The sequence below is a fragment of the Aquarana catesbeiana genome, linkage group LG10, assembly GCF_042186555.1.
Source record: "Aquarana catesbeiana isolate 2022-GZ linkage group LG10, ASM4218655v1, whole genome shotgun sequence".
Taxonomy (NCBI): Eukaryota; Metazoa; Chordata; class Amphibia; order Anura; family Ranidae; genus Aquarana; species Aquarana catesbeiana.
Window position 1 is genome coordinate 203,817,906 of NC_133333.1, and position 27,264 is coordinate 203,845,169.

General features: G+C 41.5%; 1 protein-coding gene across 1 annotated transcript; it reads right to left on the minus strand.

The window, feature by feature from the left end:
- Positions 1-455: 455 nt before the first annotated feature.
- Positions 456-27,264, minus strand: LOC141111124 (nicotinamide N-methyltransferase-like). Its single transcript, XM_073603160.1, has 4 exons — positions 27,136-27,264; positions 18,188-18,358; positions 17,547-17,754; positions 456-2,927 (listed from the first exon to the last, which is right to left on the minus strand). Exons 2-4 carry the CDS (start codon positions 18,339-18,341, stop codon positions 2,507-2,509), a joined length of 783 nt encoding a protein of 260 aa, XP_073459261.1. The 5' UTR covers positions 18,342-18,358; positions 27,136-27,264; the 3' UTR covers positions 456-2,506.

A 27,264-nucleotide genomic window follows, 5' to 3' on the forward strand; every position in this document is an offset into this window, starting at 1 on the left:
GCCACCCTTGGAAGAGCCGCAGGCTATAATGTCTTTATCTAATTAGAGATGACACACCTGGCTCACCCATCACTTACCAACACGTCTTGGACAGTTTCACAATTCATTTAGACAGTAACAACCTGGGAAAAGACAAGTTTTATATCAAGGAGCACACAAGCAACAAACAATATATTTTTTTATGGAGGGAATAGCTAAGCACTAGCAGTGGTCTTTTCTAGCAATATGCAACTGTACCTATCCACTTTCTGCCCAGGCCAATTCTGACATATATAACATACATGTTAAAATCTTCTTCTTTTGTTTTTTGCTAGAAAATTACCTAAAACTCCCAAACATGATATATTTTCTGAAAGCAGAAGCCCTGGAGAATAAAATGGTTGTAGTAGCAATTTTTGTCACATGACATTTACACAGCCGTTTATCAAACACAATTTTTTGTTTCCAATAACTTTTATTGACAGATTTCAGATAATACATACAAAACAGTTACAAACAGTTGAAATAAACATTAGCCAATGGTAACATTCAAGATAATAAAAGGCCTATAAAGGAGCATCACTTCTACACCCCTGTGATAGTAACATTTCCGCTACGCATCAGATCATTTCCCAAATCGATAGTCCAGGGGTGCAAAACTTCACCTCCAAAAAAGGATAAGAATTAAAAGAAAGGAAGAAAAAGAGTATGTAGAGCAGGGATCTGCAATTAGCGGACCTCCAGCTGTTGCAAAACTACAAGTCCCATCATGCCTCTGCCTCTGGGTGTCATGCTTGTGGCTGTCAGAGTCTTGCTATGCCTCATGGGACTTGTAGTTCTACAACAGCTGGAGGTCCGCTAATTGCATATCCTTGATGCAGAGTATCCTGTGCAATGGAAAAGCTCAATACCAAGATTCCAGGAGCGCCTTCAGACTCTAAGCCCCCATGACAAATTGCATGTCAAATCGTAGCCTATTGCCGGCAACGGGACTGTAAAAATCAGTGTGACACTGACTTTGTGGCGCCGCACCGATTTCCAAAAGTAGTTCCTGCACTACTTTTGGCGACTTTGGGGGCGATTTCAATAGACATTTGTGCATGAACCTGCTCAGATGTCTTTCAAATCGCCCCCAAACACGCAATAAAATGCAATGTGAACGAGGGCTAAAAGTTCCCCGTAGGATAGGTGACCCAGGGCTCCCATGTTTTTTCAAACTGGGGTATTTTATCATGGAGAATGGCTGATAGTTTCTCATTGACCATTATCCAGGAGAGTTTGGTCTAAATAACATCAAATGGTATTGTGGGAGATTTCCACGACCACACTACCACGATGCAAGCTGCTAAGAGCACAAAAGAGATCAGCCGTCTCACATGTCGCAGAGCCTCTAAAATGCGTCGGCCTAATAGAGCCTATGGTGGGTTTTTTTATTTTTTATTTGAAGCATTTAAAAAGCTTCTAAATGCTTCTAAAAGCTATGAAAATGCTACTAGAAGCTGGCACAAAAATGCTATTACCAGCAATTTTCATCCAGCGTTTTTTTTTTTTCTAGCTTTTTTTGAGCTTATGAAAAACGCTAGTGTGCATGGAGCCTTATGCCGCGTACACACGGGCGGACTTTTCGACAGACTATGTCCGGAGGACTTCTCGACAGACTTTACGACGGACTTTCGAATGAACGGACTTGCCTACACACGATCAACCAAAGTCCGACGGATTCGTACGTGATGACGTACGACTGGACTAAAACAAGGAAGATCATAGCCAGTAGCCAATAGCTGCCCTAGCGTCGTTTTTTGTCTGTCGGACTAGCATACAGACGAGCGGACTCAAGTCCGTCGGAAAGATTTGAAACATGTTTCATTCCTAAGTTCGTTGAACTTTTGGGGAAAAAAAGTTTGCTGGAGACCACACACGATCGAATTATCCAACGGAGTCCGGTCCGCCGGACCAAGTCTGCCGTAAAGTCCACTCGTGTGTACGCGGCATTAGGGGCATTTAGGAGCATTCGCTTTTTATTAGCGTTTTTACAGTACAGGAAGAAAAACAAAAGTTTAAAAAAAAAAACATTGTTAGGAATGTTTTAGTAGTGTTTAAAAGCATTTAGGAGTGTTTAGGAGCATTCAGCATTTTTTTCTGCTGGAAAAACGCTCCAAAAAATAAACAACAAAAAATATTTTTTTGTTCCTAGACGCAGAAGCTAAAAAACGCTAATAGACTAATGTAGTGTGCATGGACACATAGGATAACACTATTTAGTGTTACAATAATGACGGGATCCGCCCAGATGCCTGACTGGCAGCTGGCTCAGCCTCTCAGCATACTGCTGGAAGACTGACCCAACCACTCCTGCCCCCTCCACAGCCTGGTGCTCCAGTGAGCACTGGAGGGACAGAGCACAGAGTGGTGATAGACAGAAATGTATGTGTGTTTGGTTGTTTGATTCCTGAACTTCTCTTTTCGACTTCAAAATGGTGTTAAAGTTAATATTTACTCTACATTTTTATTCATTCCCTCTAATGCTTTAATGTTTGTGGGCTAGAAGACAAAACGAAACGTTACCATTAAAAACCTCTTCTTGAAATTGTAAGTCAGTAAACGTCATAAACTCCTGAATCTCACATCCACTTTCAGCCACCGCCTCTCGCACAATGTTTTCATCAAGTGACAGAACTGAAAACTTTGCCTCGCCGACCGCATAATAGGAGGCTCCTAAATAATCATTGATAATTAGGTGACCCCCGGGTCTAATCAGAGACACAACATTCTTTAGGGAAGTTTTAAATTCTTCAGAATTCTTGGAAGCACAGATGAGACACCCGGCAATGATCACACAGTCGGTCAGGGGAAGGGAATTTGGCTCTAGAGGATTGGATTTGGTGACATCACACTTCATGAGGGAGACTTTCCTGCGTATCTTCTCTGCCTTCTCCTCCTCTGTGGACCTAGAATTAACAATATCAGAATCACTACAGGTATTCTAAAAAGAATGACCATGTTGGCATTTTTATTTTATCAAAGCAACCAGACACAATTGAAATTCAGTTTTTTAAAGAGAGATGTGTGCACTAAATCCAACACTGGTAATGGGAAAGCAATATGAATTATTATTGTAACATCATAAGTTAATAAATGTTACTCCAGAAATTATCCTATGGCAGCCATTGCACCTGTTAATGGCTGTGAACTGAATCATCATCAGACAGCTCAGTTCACAGACACAGTGTACAGAGCTGATCTTAGCAGCTCTGTATCATGTGATTGCTGTGATTGGTCACCACAGCAATCACATGATACAGAGCTGCACTGTACACTGTCTGTGAACTGAGCTGCAAAACATTATTACTGTTTACATCTAAGGGTCCACCCCCTTCCTCTCACAACAGGTGATTGCGGGATCATTTTTTTCTTTTCCCCTTCTCCCCTGTAAATCTGATCTTCATCCTGTCTCTGTTGACTTGTATATTATCCTTTCACCTCCCTTGTCCTGCACATCTTAAAGCGGAGTTCTGCTTAAAAAAAATAAATAAATAAATAAAAGTTAGCAGCTACAAATACTGCAGCTGCTGACTTTTAATAATCGGACACTTACCTGTCCCAGGGTCCAGCAATGCGGGTGTACGAAGCCCCGCTAATCTCCCCATCCTCTCTGCGGCCCCGGAATTGTAACTGTGGGCGCCCTGTCGCTTCACAGCCGGGCACCCACTGGGCATGCGCGAGCCGCGCCGCACACCGTGTCTGGCCGGGCAATCATCTGGGACCTGTGACGTGTCCCAGATGATTGCCGAGAGGGAGGGGGGAGAGGTGATCTCCCTTCCAGTGCCGCTGTGCGCTGGGAGGAAGTGGGAGCTGGGACCCTCTAAAAAGATGGTACCGGCTTCCCCCCAAAAAAATGACATGCCAAATGTGGCATGTCAGGGGGTCATTAATGGCTGTGTGTTGAGTTATTTTGAGGGGACAGCAAATCTACACTGTTATACAAGCTGTACACTCACTACTTTACATTGTAGCAAAGTGTCATTTCTTCAGTGTTGTCACATGAAAAGGTATGATAAAATATTTACAAAAATGTGAGGGGTGTACTCACTTCTGTGAGATACCATATATATATATATATATATATATATATATATATATATATATATATATATATATATTCTTATAAATAAATGTAGAAATTTAAAAATGTATTAAAACATAGACGGTGTCATTAGAGCAGTGGACGCGTCAGTAGTTTTTTATTATTTTATTTTTGTATTGTTTTTTGCAGTGTTATGTTTTTATTATCTTTTACAATTGTTTTTAGGAGCCCTGTTGAGGGCTTTGGGGAAATATTACAAGGGAGAATCTGCTTTGCACGGAATGATGGGGTATTGTCAAGAGGAAGATAAGACATCAGATCCAACAATGCAGATAAGCTGAAGGCCGCTATCATAGCTACCTGGGCTTCCATAAAACCTCAGCAGTGCCACGTACCTGGTACGTGATTGCCTTCCCGCGACCGATCGGACCCCCCCCCCGGTGCCCGAGGCGGTCGGCTTCTGACTGGGAGCGTTCAGAGATGAGGGGGAGGCCATCCATTCGTGGCCCCCCCCCTCGCAATCGCTCCCAGCCAATGAGATCATTCCCCTGCCTCTGTATAGTACACAGAGGCAGAGGAAATGATGTCATCTCTCCTCGGCTCGGTATTTTCCGTTCTGGCGCCGAGGAGAGAAGACATCCAAGTGAGTTACACAAACACACACACACAGTAGAACATGCCAGGCACACAATACACCCCCCTTTACCCCCCGATCCCCCCCGATCACCCCCTAATCACCCCCCCCCCCCTGTCACACTGACACCAAGCAGTTTTTTTTTTTCTGATTACTGCATTGGTGTCAGTTTGTGACAGTTAGTGTGGTAGGGCAGTTAGTGTTAGCCCCCTTTAGGTCTAGGATACCCCCCTAACCCCCCCTAATAAAGTTTTAACCCCTTGATCACCCCCCGTCGCCAGTGTCACTAAGCGATCATTTTTCTGATCGCTGTATTAATGTCACTGGTGATGCTAGTTAGGGAGGTAAATATTTAGGTTCGCCATCAGCGTTTTATAGCATCAGGGACCCCCATATACTACCGAATAAATGTTTTAACCCTTTGATTGCCCCCTAGTTAACCCTTTCACCACTGATCACCGTATAACTGTTACGGGTGATGCTGGTTAGTTAGTTTATTTTTTATAGTGTCAGGGCACCCGCCGTTTATTACCGAATAAAGGTTTAGCCCCCTGATCGCCCGGCGGTGATATGCGTCGCCCCAGGCAGCGTCAGGTTATCGCCAGTAGCACTAACACCCACGCACGCAGCATACACCTCCCTTAGTGGTATAGTATCTGAACGAATCAATATCTGATCCGATCAGATCTATACTAGCGACCCCAGCAGTTTAGGGTTCCCAAAAACGCAGTGTTAGCGGGATCAGCCCAGATACCTGCTAGCACCTGCGTTTTGCCCCCCCGCCCGGCCCAGCCCAGCCCACCCAAGTGCAGTATCGATCGATCACTGTCACTTACAAAACACTAAACGCATAACTGCAGCATTCGCAGAGTCAGGCCTGATCCCTGCGATCGCTAACAGTTTTTTTGGTAGCGTTTTGGGGAACTGGCAAGCACCAGCAGCCTAGTACACCCCGGTCGTAGTCAAATCAGCACTGCAGTAACACTTGGTGACGTGGCGAGTCCCATAAGTGCAGTTCAAGCTGGTGAGGTGGCAAGCACAAGTAGTGTCCCGCTGCCACCAAGAAGAAGACAAACACAGGCCCGTCGTGCCCATAATGCCCTTCCTGCTGCATTCGCCAATCCTAATTGGGAACCCGCCACTTCTGCAGCGCCTGTACTTCCCCCATTCAAATCCCCAACCAAATGCAGTCGGCTGCATGAGAGGCATTTACTTTATGTCCTCCCGAGTACCCCTACCCAACGAACCCCCCCAAAAAAGATGTCGTGTCTGCAGCAAGCGCGGATATAGGCGTGACACCCGCTATTATTGTCCCTCCTGTCCTGACAATCCTGGTCTTTGCATTGGTGAATGTTTTGAACGCTACCATTCACTAGTTGAGTATTAGCTTAGGGTACAGCATTGCACAGACTAGGCACACTTTCACAGGGTCTCCCAAGATGCCATCGCATTTTGAGAGACTCGAACCTGGAACCAGTTACAGTTATAAAAGTTACAGTTACAAAAAAAGTGTAAAAAAAAAAAAAAAACACAAAAAAAATATAAAATAAAAAAAAAATAGTTGTCGTTTTATTGTTCTCTCTCTTTCTATCCTCTCTCTATTGTTCTACTCTTTTTTACTGTATTCTATTCTGCAATGTTTTATTGTTATTATGTTTTATCATGTTTGCTTTTCAGGTATGCAATTTTTTATACTATACTGTTTACTGTGCTTTATTGTTAACCATTTTTTTGTCTTCAGGTACGCCATTCACAACTTTGAGTGGTTATACCAGAATGATGCCTGCAGGTTTAGGTATCATCTTGGTATTGTTCTTTTCAGCCAGCGGTCGGCTTTCATGTAAAAGCAATCCTAGCAGCTAATTAGCCTCTAGACTGCTTTTATAAGCAGTGGGAGGGAATGCCCCCCCCCCACCGTCTTCCGTGTTTTTCTCTGGCTCTCCTGTCTCAACAGGGAACCTGAGAATGCAGCCGGTGATTCAGCCAGCTGACCATAGAGCTGATCAGAGACCAGAGTGGCTCCAAACATCTCTATGCCCTAAGAAACCGGAAGCTACGAGCATTTTATGACTTAGATTTCGCTTGATGTAAACAGCGCCATTGGGAAATTGGGAAAGCATTTTATCACACCGATCTTGGTGTGGTCAGATGCTTTGAGGGCAGAGGAGAGATCTAGGGTCTAATATACCCCAATTTTTTCAAAAAAGAGTACCTGTCACTACCTATTGCTATCATAGGGGATATTTACATTCCCTAAGATATAACAATAAAAATGATTAAAAAAAAAAAAAAAATGAAAGGGACAGTTTAAAAATAAGATAAAAAAGCAAAAAAATAATAAAAAAAAAAAAAAAAGCACCCCTGTCCCCCCCTGCTCTCGCGCTAAGGCGAACGCAAGGGTCGGTCTGGCGTCAAATGTAAACAGCAATTGCACCATGCATGTGAGGTGTCACTGCGAACGTCAGATTGAGGGCAGTAATTTTAGCAGTAGACCTCCTCTGTAAATCTAAAGTGGTAACCTGTAAAGGCTTTTAAAGGCTTTTAAAAATATATTTATTTTGTTGCCACTGCACGTTTGTGCGCAATTTTAAAGCATGTCATGTTTGGTATCCATGCTACTCAGCCTAAGATCATCTTTTTTATTTAATCAAAAATGTGGGCAATACAGTGTGTTTTAGTGCATTCAAATTTTAAAAAAGTGTGTTTTTTCCCCAAAAAATGCGTTTGAAAAATCGCTGCGCAAATACTGTGTGAAAAAAAAAAAATGAAACACCCACCATTTTAATCTGTAGGGCATTTGCTTTAAAAAAATATATAATGTTTGGGGGTTCAAAGTAATTTTCTTGCAAAAAAAAATAATTTTTTTATGTAAACAAAAAGTGTCTGAAAGGGCTTTGTCTTCAAGTGGTTAGAAGAGTGGGTGATGTGTGACATAAGCTTCTAAATGTTGTGCATAAAATACCAGGACAGTTCAAAATCCCCCCCAAATGACTCCATTTTGGAAAGTAGACACTCCAAGCTATTTGCTGAGAGGCATGTCGAGTCCATGGAATATTTTATATTGTGACACAAGTTGCGGGAAAGAGACAAATTTTTTTTTTTTTTATTTTTTTTTTTTTTTTTTTGCACAAAGTTGTCACTAAATGATATATTGCTCAAACATGCCATGGGAATATGTGAAATTACACCCCAAAATACATTCTGTTGCTTCTCCTGAGTACGGAGATACCACATGTGAGACTTTTTGAAAACCTAGGCTTTCTAAGGGCGTAAATTTTTGATTTCACTCTTCACTGCCTATCACAGTATCGGAAGCCATGGAAAGCCCAGGTGGCACAAAACTCCCCCAAATGACCCCACTTTGGAAAGTGGACACCCCAAGCTATTTGCTGAGAGGTATAGTGAGTATTTTGCAGACCTCACTTTTTGTCACAAAGTTTTGAAAATTGAAAAAAGAAAAAAAAAATTTCTTCTTGTCTTTCTTCATTTTCAAAAACAAATGAGAGCTGCAAAATACTCACCATGCCTCTCAGCAAATAGTTTGGGGTGTCTACTTTCCAAAATGGGGTCATTTGGGGGGGGGGGTTGTGCCACCTGGGCATTCCATGGCCTCCGAAACTGTGATAGGCAGTGCAGAGTGAAATCAAAAATTTACACCCTTAGAAATCCTGAAGGCGGTGATTGGTTTTCGGGGCCCTGTACGTGGCTAGGCTCCCAAAAAGTCCCACACATGTGGTATCCCCGTACTCAGGAGAAGCAGCTAAATGTATTTTGGGGTGCAATTCCATATATGCCCATGGCCTGTGTGAGCAATATATCATTTAGTGACAACTTTGTGCAAAAAAAATAAAAAAAATTGGCATTTTTCCGCAACTTGTGTCAAAATATAAAATATTCCATGGACTCAACATGCCTCAAAGCAAATAGCTTGGGGTGTCTACTTTCCAAAATGGGGTCATTTGGGGGGGGGGTGTGCCATCTGGGCATTTTATGGCCTTCAAAACTGTGATAGGTAGTGAGGAGTAAAATAAAAAAATTGGTTTTCGGGGCCCCGTACGCGGCTAGGCTCCCAAAAAGTCCCACACATGTGGTATCCCCGTACTCAGGAGAAGCAGCTGAATGTATTTTGGGGTGCAATTCCACATAGCCCATGGCCTATGTGAGCAATATATCATTTAGTGACAACTTTTTGTAATTTTTTTTTTTTTGTCATTATTCAATCACTTGGGACAAAAAAAAATAATATTCAATGGGCTCAACGTGCCTCTCAGCAATTTCCTTGGGGTGTCTACTTTCCAAAATGGGGTCATTTGGGGGGGGGGGGGGTTTGTACTGCCCTGCCATTTTAGCACCTCAAGAAATGACATAGGCAGTCATAAACTAAAAGCTGTGTAAATTCCAGAAAATGTACCCTAGTTTGTAGACGCTATAACTTTTGCGCAAACCAATAAATTTGCGCTTATTGACATTTTTTTTTACCAAAGACATGTGGCCGAATACATTTTGGCCTAAATGTATGACTAAAATTGAGTTTATTGGATTTTTTTTTTATAACAAAAAGTAGAAAATATCATTTTTTTTCAAAATTTTCGGTCTTTTTAAAAAAATTAAAACTGCAGAGGTGATCAAATACCATCAAAAGAAAGCTCTATTTGTGGGAAGAAAAGGACGCAAATTTAGTTTGGGTACAGCATTGCATGACCGCGCAATTAGCAGTTAAAACGACGCAGTGCCAAATTGTAAAAAGTGCTCTGGTCAGGAAGGGGGTAAATCCTTCCGGGGTTGAAGTGGTTAAAAACAGCTTCCTTAGATGTAGTTAGTATACAGCATACAGATGTTGAGTCATAATGTATTTGTACCACAAATATGAACAATGTATTTCCTTCTATAATGTGTACTTGTCTCAATACAGAGAAATAAGTGTCATTTCTGTCTGCTGCTTCATTCCTCTGCTATCAGTATAAATCACTTCTGACAAGTTTTCCTGACACCAAGAAGAAAATGGTGACAGGGGAGGAATCTCCAGCACATAGCCTGTGACTGACAGCCTCAGCTCTGTTCCTGTGTGCCGCTAGCCATAATCATTGTCTTCTCCCGGCGGGGATGGCTTCCCCCACCGGGAGAAGACAATTGCTGATTCCCCTGTCAGCACTCTCAGTTTTTCTTTCCTGCAACCCGTTTTTGCAAGAAAGAAATTTGCACCGTGTATGGCCAGCCTTAGTTGCATTGAATTTAATATGAGCTGTAGCAATTTTTATGTATTTATGGGAGATTACATGGCGGCCCCCAGAAAACTGTGTGAATATGTCCATCTGATGTTATGTAAATACTTATGTACTCTTGTGATGTATACACATACTGTACTTGTCAATAATGGACTATTTCCAGATAGATTGTTCTATGACAAATAAACTCACTTCTGTACTACCTATTTGCTCTGTCCTGAAGCAGAAGTCCTGATCTGACTGTAAAATGCGTTGATAAAGGATTTGAAATACCTTGTGGTACAAAAATATCAGCGCTATGGCTCAACATTTGTTTGCGGAAAACTTAGAAATATACAGTGTACAATCTAAGGATGTTGTTTTTAGGATATCTTTGATATTGATTTAAATGTTGTATATACAATAACATTTTTAACATTTTAATGAAAAAAAAAATCAAGAATTCCTTTTCCTCAAACCAGGCACCAAAAATCTCCTTGCACTAATATATTTTTTTATCTACCTACAGTGAGGGAAAAAAGTATTCGATCCCCTGCTGATTTTGTATGTTTGCCCAATGACAAATAAAAGATCAGTATATAATTTTAATGGAAGTTTTATTTTAACAGTGAGAGACAGAATAACAAAAATATCCATTAAAACGCATTTCAGAAATGTTATAAATTGATTTGCACTTTAATGAGTGAAAAGAATATTTGATCCCCTATTAATCAGCAAGATTTCTGGCTCTCAGGTGTTTTCTATACAGGTAATGAACTGAGATTAGGAGCACTCTCTTATAGGTAGTGCTTCTAATCTCAGCTTGTTACCTGTATAAAAGACACCTGTCCACAGAAGCAATTAATCAGATTCCAATCTCTCCACCATGGCCAAGACCAAAGAGCTGTCTAAGGATGTTAGGGAAAAGATTGTAGCCCTACACAAGGCTGGAATAGGCTACAAGACCATCGCCAAGCAATTTGGTGAGAGGATGACAACAGTTGGTGTGCAAATGGAAGAAACACAAGATAACTGTCAATCTCCCTCAGTCTGGGGCTCCATGCAAGATCTCACCTCATGGAGTGAGTCAATGATCATAAGAATGGTGAGGAATCATCCCAGAACTATACGAGAGAATCTTGTCAATGATCTCAAGGCAGCTGGGTCCATAGTCACCAAGAAAACCATGGATAACACACCACACCGTGAAGGACTGGAATCCTGCAGGGCCCGAAAGGTCCCCCTGCTCAAGAAGACACATGTACAGGCCCGTCTGAAGTTTGTTAATGAACATCTGAATGATTCAGAGGAAAACTGCATGAAAAATCGAGCTCGTTGGCATCAACTCAATTTGACGTGTTTGGAGGAGGAGGAATGCTGCATATGACCCCGAGAACACCATCCCCACCACCAAACATGGAGGTGGAAACATTATGCTTTGGGGGTGTTTTTCTGCTAAGGGGACAGGACATTGCACTCCCTGAATCGATGGACAGGGCCATGTACCATCAAATCCTGGGTGAGAACCTCCTTCACTCAGCCAGGGCATTGGAAATGGGTCATGGATGGGTATTCCAACATGACAATGACCCAAAACACACGGCCAAGGCAACAAAAGAGTGGCACAAGAAGAAGCACATTGAGGTCCTGGAGTGGCCTAGCCAGTCTCCAGAGCTTAATCCCATAGAAAATATGTGGAGGGAGCTGAAGGTTCAATTTACCAAACGTCAGCCTTGATACCTTATTGACTTGGAGAGGATCTGCAAAGGGACAAAATCCCTCCTGAGATGTGTGCAAACCTGGTTGCCAACTACAAGAAATGTCTGACCTCTGTGATTGCCAACAAGGGTTTTGCCATCAAGTATTAAGTCATGTTTTGCGAAGGGGTCAAATACTTATTTCACTCATTAAAATGCAAATCAATTTTTAACTTTTTTGAAATGCGCTTTTCTGGCTTTTTTTTTTTTGTTATTCTCTCTCACTGTTAAAAAAAACTTACCATTAAAATTATAGACTGATCATTTCTTTGCCAGTGGGCAAACATACAAAATCAGCAGGGGTTCAAATACTTTTTTCCCCTCACTGTATGGCTAGCTTTAGCGCTTGTCTAAAATTCAGGTATTAGCTTAAGTTTCCAGCCCTAAAGAGGAGCTCCAGTCTCTCCCCAAAAAATTAAAAGTCGGCAGCTACAAATACTGTAGCTGCTGACTTTTAATATAAGGACACTTACCTGTCCAGGGAACCAGCAATGTCCACACCTGAGCCGATTCTTCAATCGGCTTTGGATCCAGATGCCAGCATCTTAAGTAGGAGAAAGCTGGTTTCCTTCTCTGTGAGCCGCGTTGTGCTTTGTGAATAGTCCTGCAGTCCTCTGGGATCTGTGATGTGTCCCAGAAGGCTGCAGGGGGAAGAAGGGGTGGGGAGCCAACTTCTGCTCAGATCGCTGCAGCGGTCTGACCAGAAGTGGGAGCGGGTACCTATCGAAACCAGATACCCGCCCCCCCTAAAAAAGTGCCGAATGTGGCAGTGGAGGGGGGGAGGAGGATACAAACAAGCAAAACTTGCCCTTTTGGGTGAACTTCTGCTTTATTAGGAACTTTGGAAATATGCCAATATAATCCTGTTTATTTGCATGATAAAAATTCTTCTACACCCATACTCCTGTGGTAACATATACAATAACCCAGTGATTACAAATTTTACCAACTGGAGAAATCTCATCCTTATGAAAATCTGGCAGGTGCCCTCACTACACACATGTAGACATCCAAAAATAAGAAAATATGTAACTAAGGTACCAGAAAACTATTGCTCCTTTCCAACAATATGCTGAAAAATGTAATTCTTGAAAACTCCACATGTAACAAAATGTCATGAAAAAACACAAAAGGCTGATGACCTTTCCCCAAACATGTTGTAATCATGACAATGTTGTCCATGTACACCTAAAGCCTGCTGTTTCAACGTATGATAATAGATCAGTGATTAAAAAAAAAAAAAAAGTACCATATTCTATATCAAATACTTAAACATGCAGCACTAAAAGTCCAACAATTCAATAATCTGTTACAAAATTCATAACCCGATAAAAATAAGTGGTATATTATAAGACCATAAGTGAATAAATGTGTCAGTGGCTTGCAATTTAATCTTTTACATTGATGTTTTTAATTTTATGCTTATACTCTCGCTGCCGCTCAGAATAAAAAACAATACTACACTAGATGGCAATTTATTTGCTTTATTGCCCATGGTGTATGTTGAGCCAAGAGCGGAGTACTATCCCCAAAAGACTTACAGTGCCTTTAAAAAGTATTCATACCCCTTGAAATTTTCCACATTTTGTCATGTTAATCAAAAACGTAAATTTATTTTATTGGGATTTTATGTGATACACCAACACAAAGTGGCACATAATTGTGAAGTGGAAGGAAAATGATAAATGGTTTTCAAATTTTTTACAAATTGTGACGTGTATTTAAATTCAGCCCCCCTGAGTCAATACTTTGTAGAACCACCTTTCGTTGCAATTACAGCTGCAAGTCTTTTTGGGGATGTCTCTACCAGCTTTGCACATCTAGAGAGTGACATTTTTGCCTATTCTTCTTTTCTGGACTTTGACTGGGCCATTCTAACACATGAATAATAATTGATCTAAACCATTCCATTGTAGTTCTGGCTGTATGTTTAGGGTAGTTGTCCTGCTGGAAGGTGAACCTCCGCCCCAGTCTCAAGTCTTTTGCAGACTCTAACAGGTTTTCTTCTAAGATTGCCCTGTATTTGGCTCCATCCATCTTCCCATCAACTCCCATCCCCACAACATGATGCTGCCACCACCATGTTTCACAGTGGGGATGGTGTGTTCAGGGTGATGTGCAGTGTTAGTTTTCTGAAAACACATAGCGTTTTGCTTTTAGGCCAAAAAGTTCAATTTTGGTCTCATCTGACCAGAGCACCTTCTTCCACATGTTTGCTGTGTCCCCCACATGATGGCTTCTCTCAAACTGCAAACAGGACTTCTTATAGCTTTCTTTCTACAATCGCTTTCTTCTTACCACTCTTCCACAAAGGCCAGATTTGTGGAGTGTACGACTAATAGTTGTCCTGTGGACAGATTCTCCCACCTGAGCTGTGGAGATCTGAGTTACCATGGACGTCTTGGCTGCTTCTCTGATTATTGCTCTCCTTGCCCGGCCTGTCAGTTTAGGTGGACGGCCATATCTTGGTAGGTTTGTAGTTGTGCCATACTCTTTTCATTTTGGATTATAAATTAAACAGTGCTCTTGAGATGTTCAAAGCTTGAGATTTTTTATATAACCTAACCCTGCTTTAAACTTCTCCACAACTTTATCCTTGAACTGTCTGGTGTGTTCCTTGGCCTTCATAATGCTGTCTGTTCACTAAGGTTCTCTGACAAACCTCTGAGGGCCTCACAGAACAGCTGTATTTATACTGAGATTAAATCACACACAGGTGGACTCTATTTACTAATTAGGTGACTTCTGAAGGCAATTGGTTTCACTAGATTTTAGTTAGGGGTATCAGCGTAAAGGGGGCTGAATACAAATGCACACCATCAATTTTCACATATTTATTTGTAAAAAATTTGGAAAACTAAGTATCATTTTCCTTCCACCTCCCAACTATGTGCCACTTTGTGCTGGTTTATTACATAAAATCCCATAAAATACATTTATGTTTTTGGTTGTAACATGACAAAATCTGGAATATTTCAAGGGGTATTAATACTTTTTCAAGACACTATAGAAGGAAGGCCAAGGATATTCTATACTTGTGTATGCTACATGCCCAGATATTATTTCTGGTGAGTGCCCATTGCATGCGGGTGAAAGATGGTGATTTGTTGGACACGCATTTCCTGGACAATGAGTGGCACTTCACTTCACGGGTGTAATTTTTAGTGAACATTTTTTGGCAGTACACTATAGTCTTTTCCTAAGTTCCAGTGTATAAGATATTGATGTGATGGTGGAGCTGGCTGAAGGAGGTGAAAGAGCCCTGTAAAGTGTATGACTAATCAGCACTTAAGCTGCACTTAATGGAGTAGCCTGGACCTCTGGTGAGTTACCAATCTGGCTGTCTGAAACACTAAAAAGAACTTGTTTATTTATAGCACTCACTTTGTTTATTTTATGAACTTTAAGATACAATTTTTTTTTTATAGTTATTCACTTGTGGTCTTGCAATATACCACTTATTTTTATTGGGTTATGAATTTTGTAACAGATTATTGAAATTTTTGTTGCACTTTTTGCGCTGCATGTTTATATATTTGATGCATCACCAAAGGTTGAGTATATTTTGGGTTGATTTACCAAAGGAAAAAAGACTGCACTCTGCAAGTGCAGTTGCTCCAGAGCTTAGTAAATGAGCAGAAACTCTGCTGACTTCCATCTTCCAATCATGTGCAAGCAAAAAAAAGCTGTTTTTTTTTGGGTTTTTTTTCCTGTTTTTTTTTTTGTTTTTTTTTTTGCTTTTAGTAAACCAACCCCATTGTCTTTCTCTTGCTAGCAGCTAACCCATTAGGAGTATAGTGCCGACTTGCGAATTTGTCTTTGGACCATATTCTATATAATTTATCAGGCCAGCTGTCAGTGTGGCAAAATTTACAGTGCCTTGAAAAAGTATTCATGCCCCTTGACATTTTCCACATTTTGTCATGTTACAACCAAAAACGTAAATGTATTTTATTGAGATTTTATGTGATAGACCAACACAAAATGGCACATAATTGTGAAGTGGAAGGAAAATTATAAATGGTTTTCAACATTTTTTACAAATAAATATCTGAAAAGTGTGGTGTGCATTTGTATGCAGCCCCCTTTACTCTGATACCCCTAACTAAAATCTAGTGAAACCAATTGCCTTCAGAAGTCACCTAATTAGTAAATAGAGTCCACCTGTGTGTAATTTAATCTCAGTATAACTATAGCTATTCTGTGAAGCCCTCAGAGGTTTGTTAGAGAACCTTAGTGAACAATCAGCATCATGAAAGCCAAGGAACACACCAGAAAGGTCAGGGATAAAGTTGTGGAGAAGTTTAAAGCAGGGTTTAGTTATAAAAAAATATCCTAAGCTTTGAATATCTCACGGAGCACTGTTCAATCCATCATCTGAAAATGGAAAAAGTATGGCACAACTGCAAACCTACCAAGATATGGCCGTCCACCTAAATGGACAGGCCGGGCAAGGAGAGCATAAATCAGAGAAGCACACAAGAGGCCCATGGTAACTGTGGAGGAGCTGCAGAGATCCACAGCTCAGTTGAGAGAATCTGTCCACAGGACAACTATTAGTCGTGCGCTCCACAAATCTGGCCTTTATGAAAGTGTGGCAAGAAGAAAGCCATTGTTGAAAGAAAGCCATAAAAAGTCCCGTTTGCAGTTTGCGAGAAGCCATGTGGGGGACACAACAAACATGTGGAAGAAGGTGCTCTGGTCAGATAAAACCAAAATTGAACTTTTCGGCCTAAAAGCAAAATGCTATGTGTGGCAGAAAACTAACACTGCACATCACCCTGAACACACCATTCCCACTGTGAAACATGGTGGTGGCAGCATCATGTTGTGGGGATTCTTTTCTTCAGCAGGGACAGGGAAGCTGGTCAGAGTTGATGGGAAGATGGATGGGGCCAAATACAGGACAATCTTAGAAGAAAACCTGTTAGAGTCTGCAAAAGACTTAAGATTGGGGCGGAGGTTCACCTTCCAGCAGGACAACAACCCTAAACATACAGCCAGAGCTAAAATGGAATGGTTTAGATCAGGGGTCTCAAACCAGCGGCCCTCCAGCTGTTGGGAAACTACAAGTCCCATCATGCCCCTGCCTGTGGGAGTCATGCTTGTAATGTCTCCTGGGCTGTCAACCTTGCAATGCCTCATGGGACTTGTAGTTTTGCAACAGCTGGAGGGCCACCAGTTTGAGTCCCCTGGTTTAGATCAAAGCATATTCATGTGCTAGAATGGCCCAGTCAAAGTCCAGACCTAAATCTAATAGAGAATCTGTGGCAAGACTTGAAAATTGCTGTTTACAGCCACTCTCCATCCAATCTGGCAGAGCTTGAGCAAAGCTCAAAATAAGGTTTTGCAAAGAAGAATGGACAGAAATGTCCCTCTCTAGATGTGCAAAGCTGGTAGAGACATCCCCAAAAAGACTTTCAGCTGTAATTGCAGTGAAAGGGGGTTCTACAAAGTATTGACTCAGGGGGGTTGAATACAAATGCATGCCACATTTTTTACATATTTGTAAAAAAAATTTGAACACCATTTATCATTTACCTTCCACTTCACAATTATGTGCCACTTTGTGTTGGTCTATCACATAAAATCCCAATAAAATACGTTTACGTTTTTGGTTGTAACATGACATAATGTGGAAAATTTCAAAGGGTATGAATACTTTTCCAAGGCACTGTATATAGCCAAGATCAAGAGGGAGCAGCAGGATTGGATTGGAGAGCACTTGATTGATATTGTAAGGAAAAAAAAAAAAAAAAAGGCCCTTTGAGGGTATACTATAAAAACTTTTAATAAAATACATTTTTTCAGATTTTGCAGCAAATTGATAGAAATGAGTAACTCCCTCATCCATATCTAGTTTGCATTAATAGATGTTTAGTACATACCTGTGGTTTTCAATGTCACAGACATATTTCAGATGTGGAGACCAATCAAAGGCCTCCTTATCACCTTTTATCCATTTTTCTATTTCTTGCAGGTTTCTTTCTACATAATCTGTAAGGTATATTTGCTTGAAGTTTTCACAGGCGGACAGAATGTGACATATGGTAGGACCAGCACCAATCTCTATAAGACTATTGCCTTCCACATGACCTAAAAAATAAAATACAATATGCTCACAATTTTAAAGGGCATGTACAGAAAATCCTAACAATGAACTTATCTTATTTGGTTCCTTTTGGGCTATGTACCAGATTTCATTATTGCACTTGGGTACCTTTTTTGTTCTCCCATTACTTTATTCAGCTACCAGAAGCCAGGAGAAGTCTTGTGTAAGTTCTTGTCGAAGCCTACACAGTACTGAAGATTTACTCCTACTCTGGTGATGCTGCTGGTGTCTGAGTGACCAATCACCACGCACTAATGCTATCACATAGGACAACGAGAAAACAAAAAAACTTGTTGAAACAGAAAAGGTAAGAGAAGATTAAATAAATGAATGGGGCATTTCAAACTAAAATAATGCTTACATTTACATCAGGACCTGAACCATCAAGGGGACTATACTGGTAACAGTATTACATACCAGATGAAAACACATTTTTCATAAAAGTGAACAGGAAAATGGCCTCCTCTGTCATTTTATGGTCTTCATCTATTGCGTAAAACTGATCTAGGTAAATTTTCGGGTCAAAATCATTGTAATTTTCTTGATCTTCTGACCTTGATGAAACCTCCATGCTGTACGTCAACCACCCTGTGTGTACAAAAGTGAGAATGAGTCAACCGCACGTGTACCGTGTATGGTACTCTATTGTTGTTTGTCGGTCAGTTTTTTGCAGATCAATACCTTCCAGTGCCAAAAGTAGTAGTAACCAGTAGTATTCAGCCTGAGGGGATCAATTCTACAAAAAGTGAAAAAAAATTCCCTCCGTGGCTTGATTCTTAACCCTCAAGTAGAAATCCAGATTCATATAAAAACACAATTTAATGCAGTATTGTTTTCATTATACACTATAAAGCATACTTTAAAATGATGCACAATATTATGTAATTCAATGTACAAAAGAACACAGAGTAAAAATGTAACACAGAGAGGAAATACTCTGAGCCAATCAGAGCAGATATATGGGAAAGGAAAAAAGAGTAGATATGGCGCCGTTCCCAAACTGATTGGATTCAGGTGTGTGCTGCTCTCTTAAATGGGAGGAAGGTATTTCAGGTGGGGGAAGAGAAATGATGTATGTAGTTCCTATTGAATGGGTGTCTCCTGGCCAGAAAACAAATGCACAGTGAACCATGTGCTCATTAATGTGAAATCAGATTAAAACTTCTGGGTGTCAATAAGTGTCAGGCTGTATGCCTGACCCGATAAGAAAGTGCAATGTGTAGGACAGCCCAACTTGTTATATATATATGATAAATAGATAAAATATGATAAATAAAGTGCAGTTTAGTCCTAATCATTACTATGCATGTGCAATGACCATATATACAAATTAAATCAATAATACAAATATAAAGTGCTGGTGTAAATAAATAAGCAGGTGAGCATATAACTAATATGCAATTGGGTTAAGGTGCTGTTGTGCCAGTGAAGGAATCAGCGTAATACTGTATAAAAAACTTGTTTATTGGTGTAAACGCTAAAAAAGCTACTCACATTCGGTAAGGATAAAAAGCATATATTGCTGACACAAGCTTCTGTGACAGGAAGTGATGTAAGGATGTATGCTGACTCCGCCCTACGCGTTTTGTCACTCTGACGTCATCTGGAGCTTGTGTTAGCGTTTACACCAATAATCAAGTTTTTTATACAGTATTACACTATGTGGGCTCCCTCTTTCTCTTTTCATAATGGAACCTCCTCATAGTCAACATTAAGGACGGAGTTATCCTGCATTATGAGACCCCAAGAGGGGGTGAAGGATCTGGTGAGTGCAGTCACTATAGGAGCACGAATAAGGCACGCACCGAGTGGTTATTCATTGGAAAGCCCACCAGAGTCTAAACAGATTCCTTCACTGGCACAACAGCACCTTAACCCAATTGCATATTAGTTATATGTTCACCTGTTTATTTATTTACACCAGCTTTATACTTGTATTATTGATTTAATTTGTATATATGGTCATTGCACATGCATAGTAACGATTAGGACTAAACTGCACTTTATTTATCATATTTTATCTATTTATCATATATATATATATATATATATATATATATATATATAACAAGTTGGGCTGTCCTACACATTGCACTTTCATATCGTGTCAGGCATACAGCCTGACACTTATTGACACCCAGAAGTTTTAATCTGATTTCACATTAATGAGCACATGGTTCACTGTGCATTTGTTTTCTGGCCAGGAGACACCCATTCAATAGGAACTACATACATCATTTCCCTTCCCCCACCTGAAATACCTTCCTCCCATTTAAGGGAGCAGCACACATCTGAATCCAATCAGGTTGGGAACGGCGCCATATCTACTCTTTTTTTCCTTTCTCAATAGTATACTCCACCTAGTGGAAGTAATTGGTAGAGGCAGCAGTTCCATCAAACATTTTCCAACCTCTATAGTACGCATTCCATTGCGCTGGGACTTTTTCTTTTTCTTTAGACCAGATATATGCACAAGGAAAATCCTGACATGGCAAAAACAGGTAGTGACCTGATTAGGTTGAAATACTACTCTTTCTCTGTCCAATCAAAAATGGAGTGGGGGGTGACCAAGCTATATTGCCTAATTTCAGTAAAGAAAATTTAGGACATGGACCTGGCTGGGTGGTGTAAATCTCAGAACTAGTTTGCCAAAATTACAAACAGCCACCATATATGTATTCCAATTGTGAAGCTGTTGGTCTAGAGTTCAGCTTTATCCTAACCTCTATGCCAACCTTAACACCTTATCCAGACTGAGCTCTAAAATGAACCCCATACCTAATAACTGTTACAATACCTGGTCCTCCTTTCCATGTGTGGCATGTCGCACACGACAGATTGTCGCCAACTGCGTGTGTAAGCATGTTGGTGCATGCTCATTAACCTCCCTGGCGGTATTATTTCAGATTTTTGATGCTGAAAGCAGTACAATTATTTTGCATGGAAATTTGGCATTTTATATTGTAGGCCTGTAATTCTTAGGAATAACTCACTTAAATCTGTCCAAACAAGAGTCTAGTAGACATCCCGGGTATGATAAAGTTTGAAACACTAATTCATAAATTATAATATAATAAATAACTATAAATAATTATAAGTAATAATAATATAATAATAATAAAAATGATTCAATAATGTAATCAAATCAAAAACACTGAAATTTGCTCATTTGCAGAATTGTCGCTGTCTTTACTTTCAGTGTTTGATGACGGATCTCCCCACAAATCACTATCACAAAATTCTGCAAGTGATACTAATTTATTATCGCTGTTTTCTAGCTGGTCTAAACCTGCTTTTGATGTAAAGGGACGGTTTTGGTTGCTATGGACAATCTCCAGTTTCCAGGCAAAAAGAACAGTTTTTATAATATAAAACTGCATGCAGGACACTGGAGAAACCACTAGGGACAAATGGGAGTTGATATAAATTGATACAGTAATGTAATCTGTAAAATTGCAGTGTACTGTATATGTATTGTGTGTTTCACTTTTTTGAATTTGGCACCGTTCTCCGTCCCCGTGCGTCGTAATGCTCGCATTGTTTATCACAGCCCGGCACCGTGATAGATCGAGCGGAGGACACGGCTCGCATACACTGCAGGGAGACATCGCAGGATCCTGGGGACAAGGTAAGTAAGCTCTTCCTGGATCCTGCGATGCGATCCCGAGTGTGGCTCGGGGTTACCGCTTTTGGTACTGAAAATCCACCCCGAGCCAGACTCGGGAATACCGCCAGGGAGGTTAACATTCATCCCTTATGAAACTCTTGACCCATAACCTTTATTGTTTATTACAACGCCTGATCAAGGTATTTATTAGCTGGTTGCTAAGTAGTCTGATTTAATGAAGTTCATCTTTAAAGCAGTAATGAAACTAAAAAAAAAAAAATAATAATATATTGCCATTTACTCATCTTTAAATGTGGTGGCTGTATTAGTTTTCTTTTTTAAGCTTTTTACCTTTATTTTCACCTGGTGATGCAGCCAGCAACATGCTTCCTGTCTTAGGGTGTCTCCACTCCTGATGGAGAACAGGGACACCTTTGGGCAGCAGCATTGGCAATCTGTAGAGAGAGTGTTCGATGCACTAGCAGATTTAGTTGCACTAAATGAAGCTCCAACCCCAGTTCACAGTTTTTAAGCAGTTAGAGCAACATTCTTTTTCCCTTTTGGGATAAAGATTTTACATAAATTACTAAAAGGTGACCATTGTGAGCAGCCCCGCTCATGTTAAATCAGAGGCGCCCAACCGCTAGCCCGCGGCACCCTCTGATGTGGCCTCCTACCTCCTGCTCTGGGATGGCAGGTCGGCAAGCTCAGATCGCGGCTTGCCGTCCCGCAATCCCTAAGCATCAGCGTGAAGAACGGAGCCAGCGCTAGAGGAATCAGAGCCGATGCTTCCTGTATAGCGCCAACTCCTGTCACAGGTGGAGTGATACCAAATGTACTCCACCTATGACAAGAGCGATGCAGAAAGCATCGGCTCTGCTCTCTACTGCAGCCGCATGCTTCCTCTAGCGCTGGCTCCTGTCACACTGATGCTCAGAGATGGCAGGTCGGGAACCAGCCAGCATAACCACTAACATTAGCCACTAACAGTACAAGCCAGCAGTACCCATCAGCAGTACCAGCCAGCAGTACCCATCAGCAGTACCCACCAGCAGTACCAGCTAGCAGTACCCATCAGCAGTACCAGCCAGCAGTACCCACCAGCATTATCTGCCAGCAGTACCAGCCAGCAGTACCCACCAGCAGTATCAGCCAGCAGTACCCACCAGAAGTACTAGCCATACCCACCTGGGGGGCAGCAGCAACCAGCGATACCTGCAGGAATCCTGAGGAAGAAGTGAAGATTGAGGTCAGTTGAGGTGCAGGTAAACTGCAGTGCATCAGTGTGAAAGCAGCCTTAGGCCCCTTTCACACGATTGGTCCGATCGGGTCGGCCTGTCTGTTTTTCAGGTGAACCTAATCGGACCCTCCATTTACCAGGCAGACTGAAACCCGGACACATTATTCAGGCCAGGCTGTGGCTCCCCAAGTAACTGAGATAGTCACACACAAATCTGTTGCCGTCCGGGAGCTGCAGGCGGATGTCTGGGGGCAGGTTCGGCATCACTGGGGGGGGGGGCAGGGCAATGATGTCAGCAAGAGTAATTTGGCCACACCCACCGTTCACTGTGGCACGCTATGTGCACCACATTACTACTATCCTCGGGGCATCCAAAGGTGTCCCAGGCTGCTAAAGTGTTTGGGTTTGGCTTGAAGAAAAGGTGGCGACCCTAATCCGTCCCCTTGTGTCTTGGCGGATTGGATCAGAGGGCCCATAGAGTAGAGCGGGCTGTGCCTGTTCTGCATATGCAGAGTGGACACCGATCTGTCTTCTGCCCACTCCACGCATTGTGGCCCCACGATCGGTTATCAAGTCGCTAAAGTGGCCCTCGCTCCTCAAGTCACACACTAGCTGTCACTTTTGCTGGACAGCTTGGTCTGCTAACCCCATTATGACCTCCCAACACATGTGCAGGGGTAGAAGGGTGGGCTTTATACTGCTTCAAGTTAAGCTCAGAGCAAGCGTTAGCTTTCTATTCTGTGTCCAGAAAAGTATATGTATTGAAAGACATTAAAAAAAATATTTGCTGAGGTTTCTGATGTTTGTCTGTGACTTGTGACACAGTAATTAAAGCAAAGTTTGTGAGTAAAAGGCCTGTGAAATATGTGTGCCATACATACAGTGAGTAGGCCCAGGCTCTATTTAACCACAGCCTTTTAGGCCACTCCTAATGTTAGTTCAGTGTGGTCACACCCACCTTTCACCGCATTGTGTTATGGGCACCTCATGAGGCAATGCACCTGCCTGTGTACAAAGGCTAAACAAACCCCTCCCCCCCCAAAAAAAAAAAAAAAAAAAATACATATAGATTTTAGATAAGCAATTTGGATAGGTCATCATCCCAATTTGGAAAGGTGTTTGCCACGAAAGATGGGCAATTGCTCACCATGGATCATGTAGCACATTTACACTATATTACCAGAAGTATTGGGACACCTGCCTTTACACACACATGAACTTTAATGTCATCCCAGTCTTAGTCCGTAGGGTTCAATATTGAGTTGGCCCACCCTTTGCAGCTACAACAGCTTCAACTCTTCTGGGAAGGCTGTCCACAGGGTTTAGGTGTGTCTATGGGAATGTTTGACCATTCTTCCAGAAGAGCATTTGTGAGGACAGGCACTGATGTTGGACGAGAAGGCTTGGCTCGCAGTCTCTGCTCTAATTCAACCCAAAGGTGTTCTATCGGGTTGTGGTCAGGAATCACCTAGCAGGTCAAGGGTCGCTGGTTCGAATCCCAACCACAACCATACCTGCCTGGAGTTTGCATGTTGCCTGCATGGGTTTCTGCTCACACGCCATAGACATGCTGGTAGGATAATTGGCCACTGTTTAAATTGACCTTAATATGCATAGCTCCCAACTGTGCCTGATTTCAAAGCATTGTCCCTGATTTGGAACAAAGTCCCTCTTTCCTCCTAATTTTGGTCTGATCTATAGAGTTGTATATACAATGCACTATTTATCTATTTATCTTTAAAAAAGTGTTTCCCAGCACTAAACCTTTCATCCAATTTCTAAATTGCAGCATTTGTAAATTTCAAAAGTCAGTATCAAGGAATAGTATTTGTAATAAAAAGCACTTGTGGGTTTAACTCATTTTTTTTTTATAATTCTCCCCCTTTAAGGGGGCGTGGTAGGGGGTGTGTCCTATGCCTACATACATTTTGCTAATAGGTGTCCCTCATTCCCTTCGCAGAAAGTTGGGAGGTATGTAATATGTTTATGTACACTGATCAAATTATAAACGCAACACTTTTGTGTTTTGGATATTGTCAGGAAATGTAACATGCTGTCATATACGCCGATCCAGAGCATCCCAAACATGCTCAATGGGTGACATGTCCGGTGAGTATGCTGGTCATTAAAGAACTGGAATGTTTTCAGTTTCCAGGAATTGTGTACAGATCCTTGCAATATGGGCCGTGCATCATCATGCTGCAACATGAGGTGATGGTCATGGATGAATGGCACAACAATGGGCCTTAAGATCTCGTCATGGTATCTCTGTGCATTCAAAATGCGATCAATAAAATGCACCAGTGTTCGTTGTCCATAGCATACGCCTGCCCATACCATAACCCCACCGCCACCATGGCCACTCCATCCACAACGTTGACATCAGCAAACCGATCACCCACACAACGCCATACATGCTGTCTGCCATCTGCCCCGTACAGTGAAAACCGGGATTCATCCATGAAGAGAACACCTCTCCAAAGTTGCAGGCGCCATCAAATGTGAGCACTTGCCCACTCAAGTCGGTTACGATGACGAACCGAAGTCATGTCGAGACCCCGATGAGGTCGACCAGCAAGCAGATGAGCTTCCCTGAGATGGTTTCTGGCAGTTTGTGCAGAAATTCTTTTATTATGTAAACCGGTTAATGCAGCAGCTAGTCCGGGTGGCTGGTCTCAGACAATCTTGGAGGTGAAGATGCTGGATGTGGAGGTCCTGGACTGGTGTGGTTACATGTGGTCTGCGGTTGTGAGGCCGGTTGGATGTACTGCCAAACTCTCTGAAACGCCTTTGGAGAGTGACGGCTTATGGTAGAGAAATGAACATTCAATTCAAGGGCAACAGCCTGGACATTCCTGCCTTCAGCATGCCAATTGCACGCTCCCTCATGCGACATCTGTGGCATTGTGCTGTGTGATAAAACTGCACATTTTAGAGTGGCCTTTAATTGTGGCCAGTCTAAGGCACACCTGTGCTATAATCATGCTGTCTAATCAGCATTTTGATATGCCACACCTGTGAGGTGGATGGATTATCGTGGCAAAGGAGAAGTGCTCACTAACACAGATTTATACAGATTTGTGAACAATATTTGAGAGAAATAGGCCTTTTGTGTACATAGAAAAGGTCATAGATCTTTGCGTTGAGCTCATGATAAATAGGGGAAAACACAGAAGTGTTGTGTTTGAAATTTTGCTCAGTGTATGAATGTGAGTTAGGGACCTTAGATTGTAACTTCCTTGAGGGCAGGGACTAATGTGAATGTATAAGTAAAGCGCTGCGTAAACTGACGGCGCTATATAAGTACCTTAAAACAAATAAATAAATTGTCTGCAATTTAAATAAACACACTGTATACATACCTAACGTACTATGCAGAAAAAGATTTGTTTGGTAACAACTATGCAAAGTATACTTTAAAAAAAAAAGTATTAAAATCAAGCTGTAAATACGTGTCTGCAAATGTTTGCAGATGTGTAATGATTGCAACCTCATGAAACGTTAATTTATTTCATTGCTAATTATAGAGTAAAAAACCTGGTGCTAACTTACAGTAGTAAAATACTTGTAGTAAAATACAAGTAAAGGTAAAGTCACAATAATTACCTAAAGCCTTAGGTAAAGTCACAATAATTTCTGGATAGCGGAGCATTTAACACACACAAAAAAAAATGCAATACAGTCGAACCAATTTAGTCAAACTAAGAAAAGTGCAAGTGCGGTTTTGAAAAAATTCCATCATAAAACACCTAATGAAATTATGAAAATAAATAAAGCTACCTCATATATCTGGTTAGGTCTTATGTAATGTGGGTAATAGAAAAAGGCATAGGAAAATGCCTCTAATAATTCATTTAATGCTTAGATCTGCATTAAAAAAAAAATCACAGTCTATCACTATGATGCACCAGTTACCACTTAATAGGTCAAATGTTGCAAAACTGTGAACACTATAATAAGCGCAGGGTGGACTGATGATGGACAAGGTTTCTAGGTGGACTGATGATGGACAAGGTTTCTAGGTGGACTGATGATGGACATGGTTTCTAGGTGGACTGATGATGGACATGGTTTCTAGGTGGACTGATGATGGACAAGGTTTCTAGGTGGACTGATGATGGACAAGGTTTCTAGGTGGACTGATGATGGACAAGGTTTCTAGGTGGACTGATGATGGACATGGTTTCTAGGTGGACTGATGATGGACAAGGTTTCTAGGTGGACTGATGATGGACAAGGTTTCTAGGTGGACTGATGATGGACAAGGTTTCTAGGTGGACTGATGATGGACAAGGTTTCTAGGTGGACTGATGATGGACAAGGTTTCTAGGTGGACTGATGATGGACAAGGTTTCTAGGTGGACTGATGATGGACAAGGTTTCTAAGTGGACTGATGATGGACAAGGTTTCTAGGTGGACTGATGATGGACAAGGTTTCTAGGTGGACTGATGCATTTCAGATGCTGACAGAATTTCAGAATATTTCCTTCGGTGTTAGCTCCAGAATGGCTTCTTACCTCAATTTGGTGCTCACTGCTCAGCTGAAGGCGTCCTACTTGTGAATTACCATGGAATTTATCAGTACAATTTACAGTGAAACCCGATGCTGACACCCTCCCTCACTACAATGGTGTAATGAGAAGCCT

Bases quoted from the DNA above. Each gene is read 5' to 3' on its own strand.
- LOC141111124 (XM_073603160.1), bottom strand. From the start codon at position 18,341: ATGGAGGTTTCATCAAGGTCAGAAGATCAAGAAAATTACAATGATTTT. The intron at 17,755-18,187 runs GTATGTAATACT...TTTATTTTTTAG, and splicing joins GAAAAATGTGTTTTCATCTG to GTCATGTGGAAGGCAATAGT. The intron at 2,928-17,546 runs GTATGTACTAAA...TGTTAATTCTAG, and splicing joins TGTGACATTGAAAACCACAG to GTCCACAGAGGAGGAGAAGG.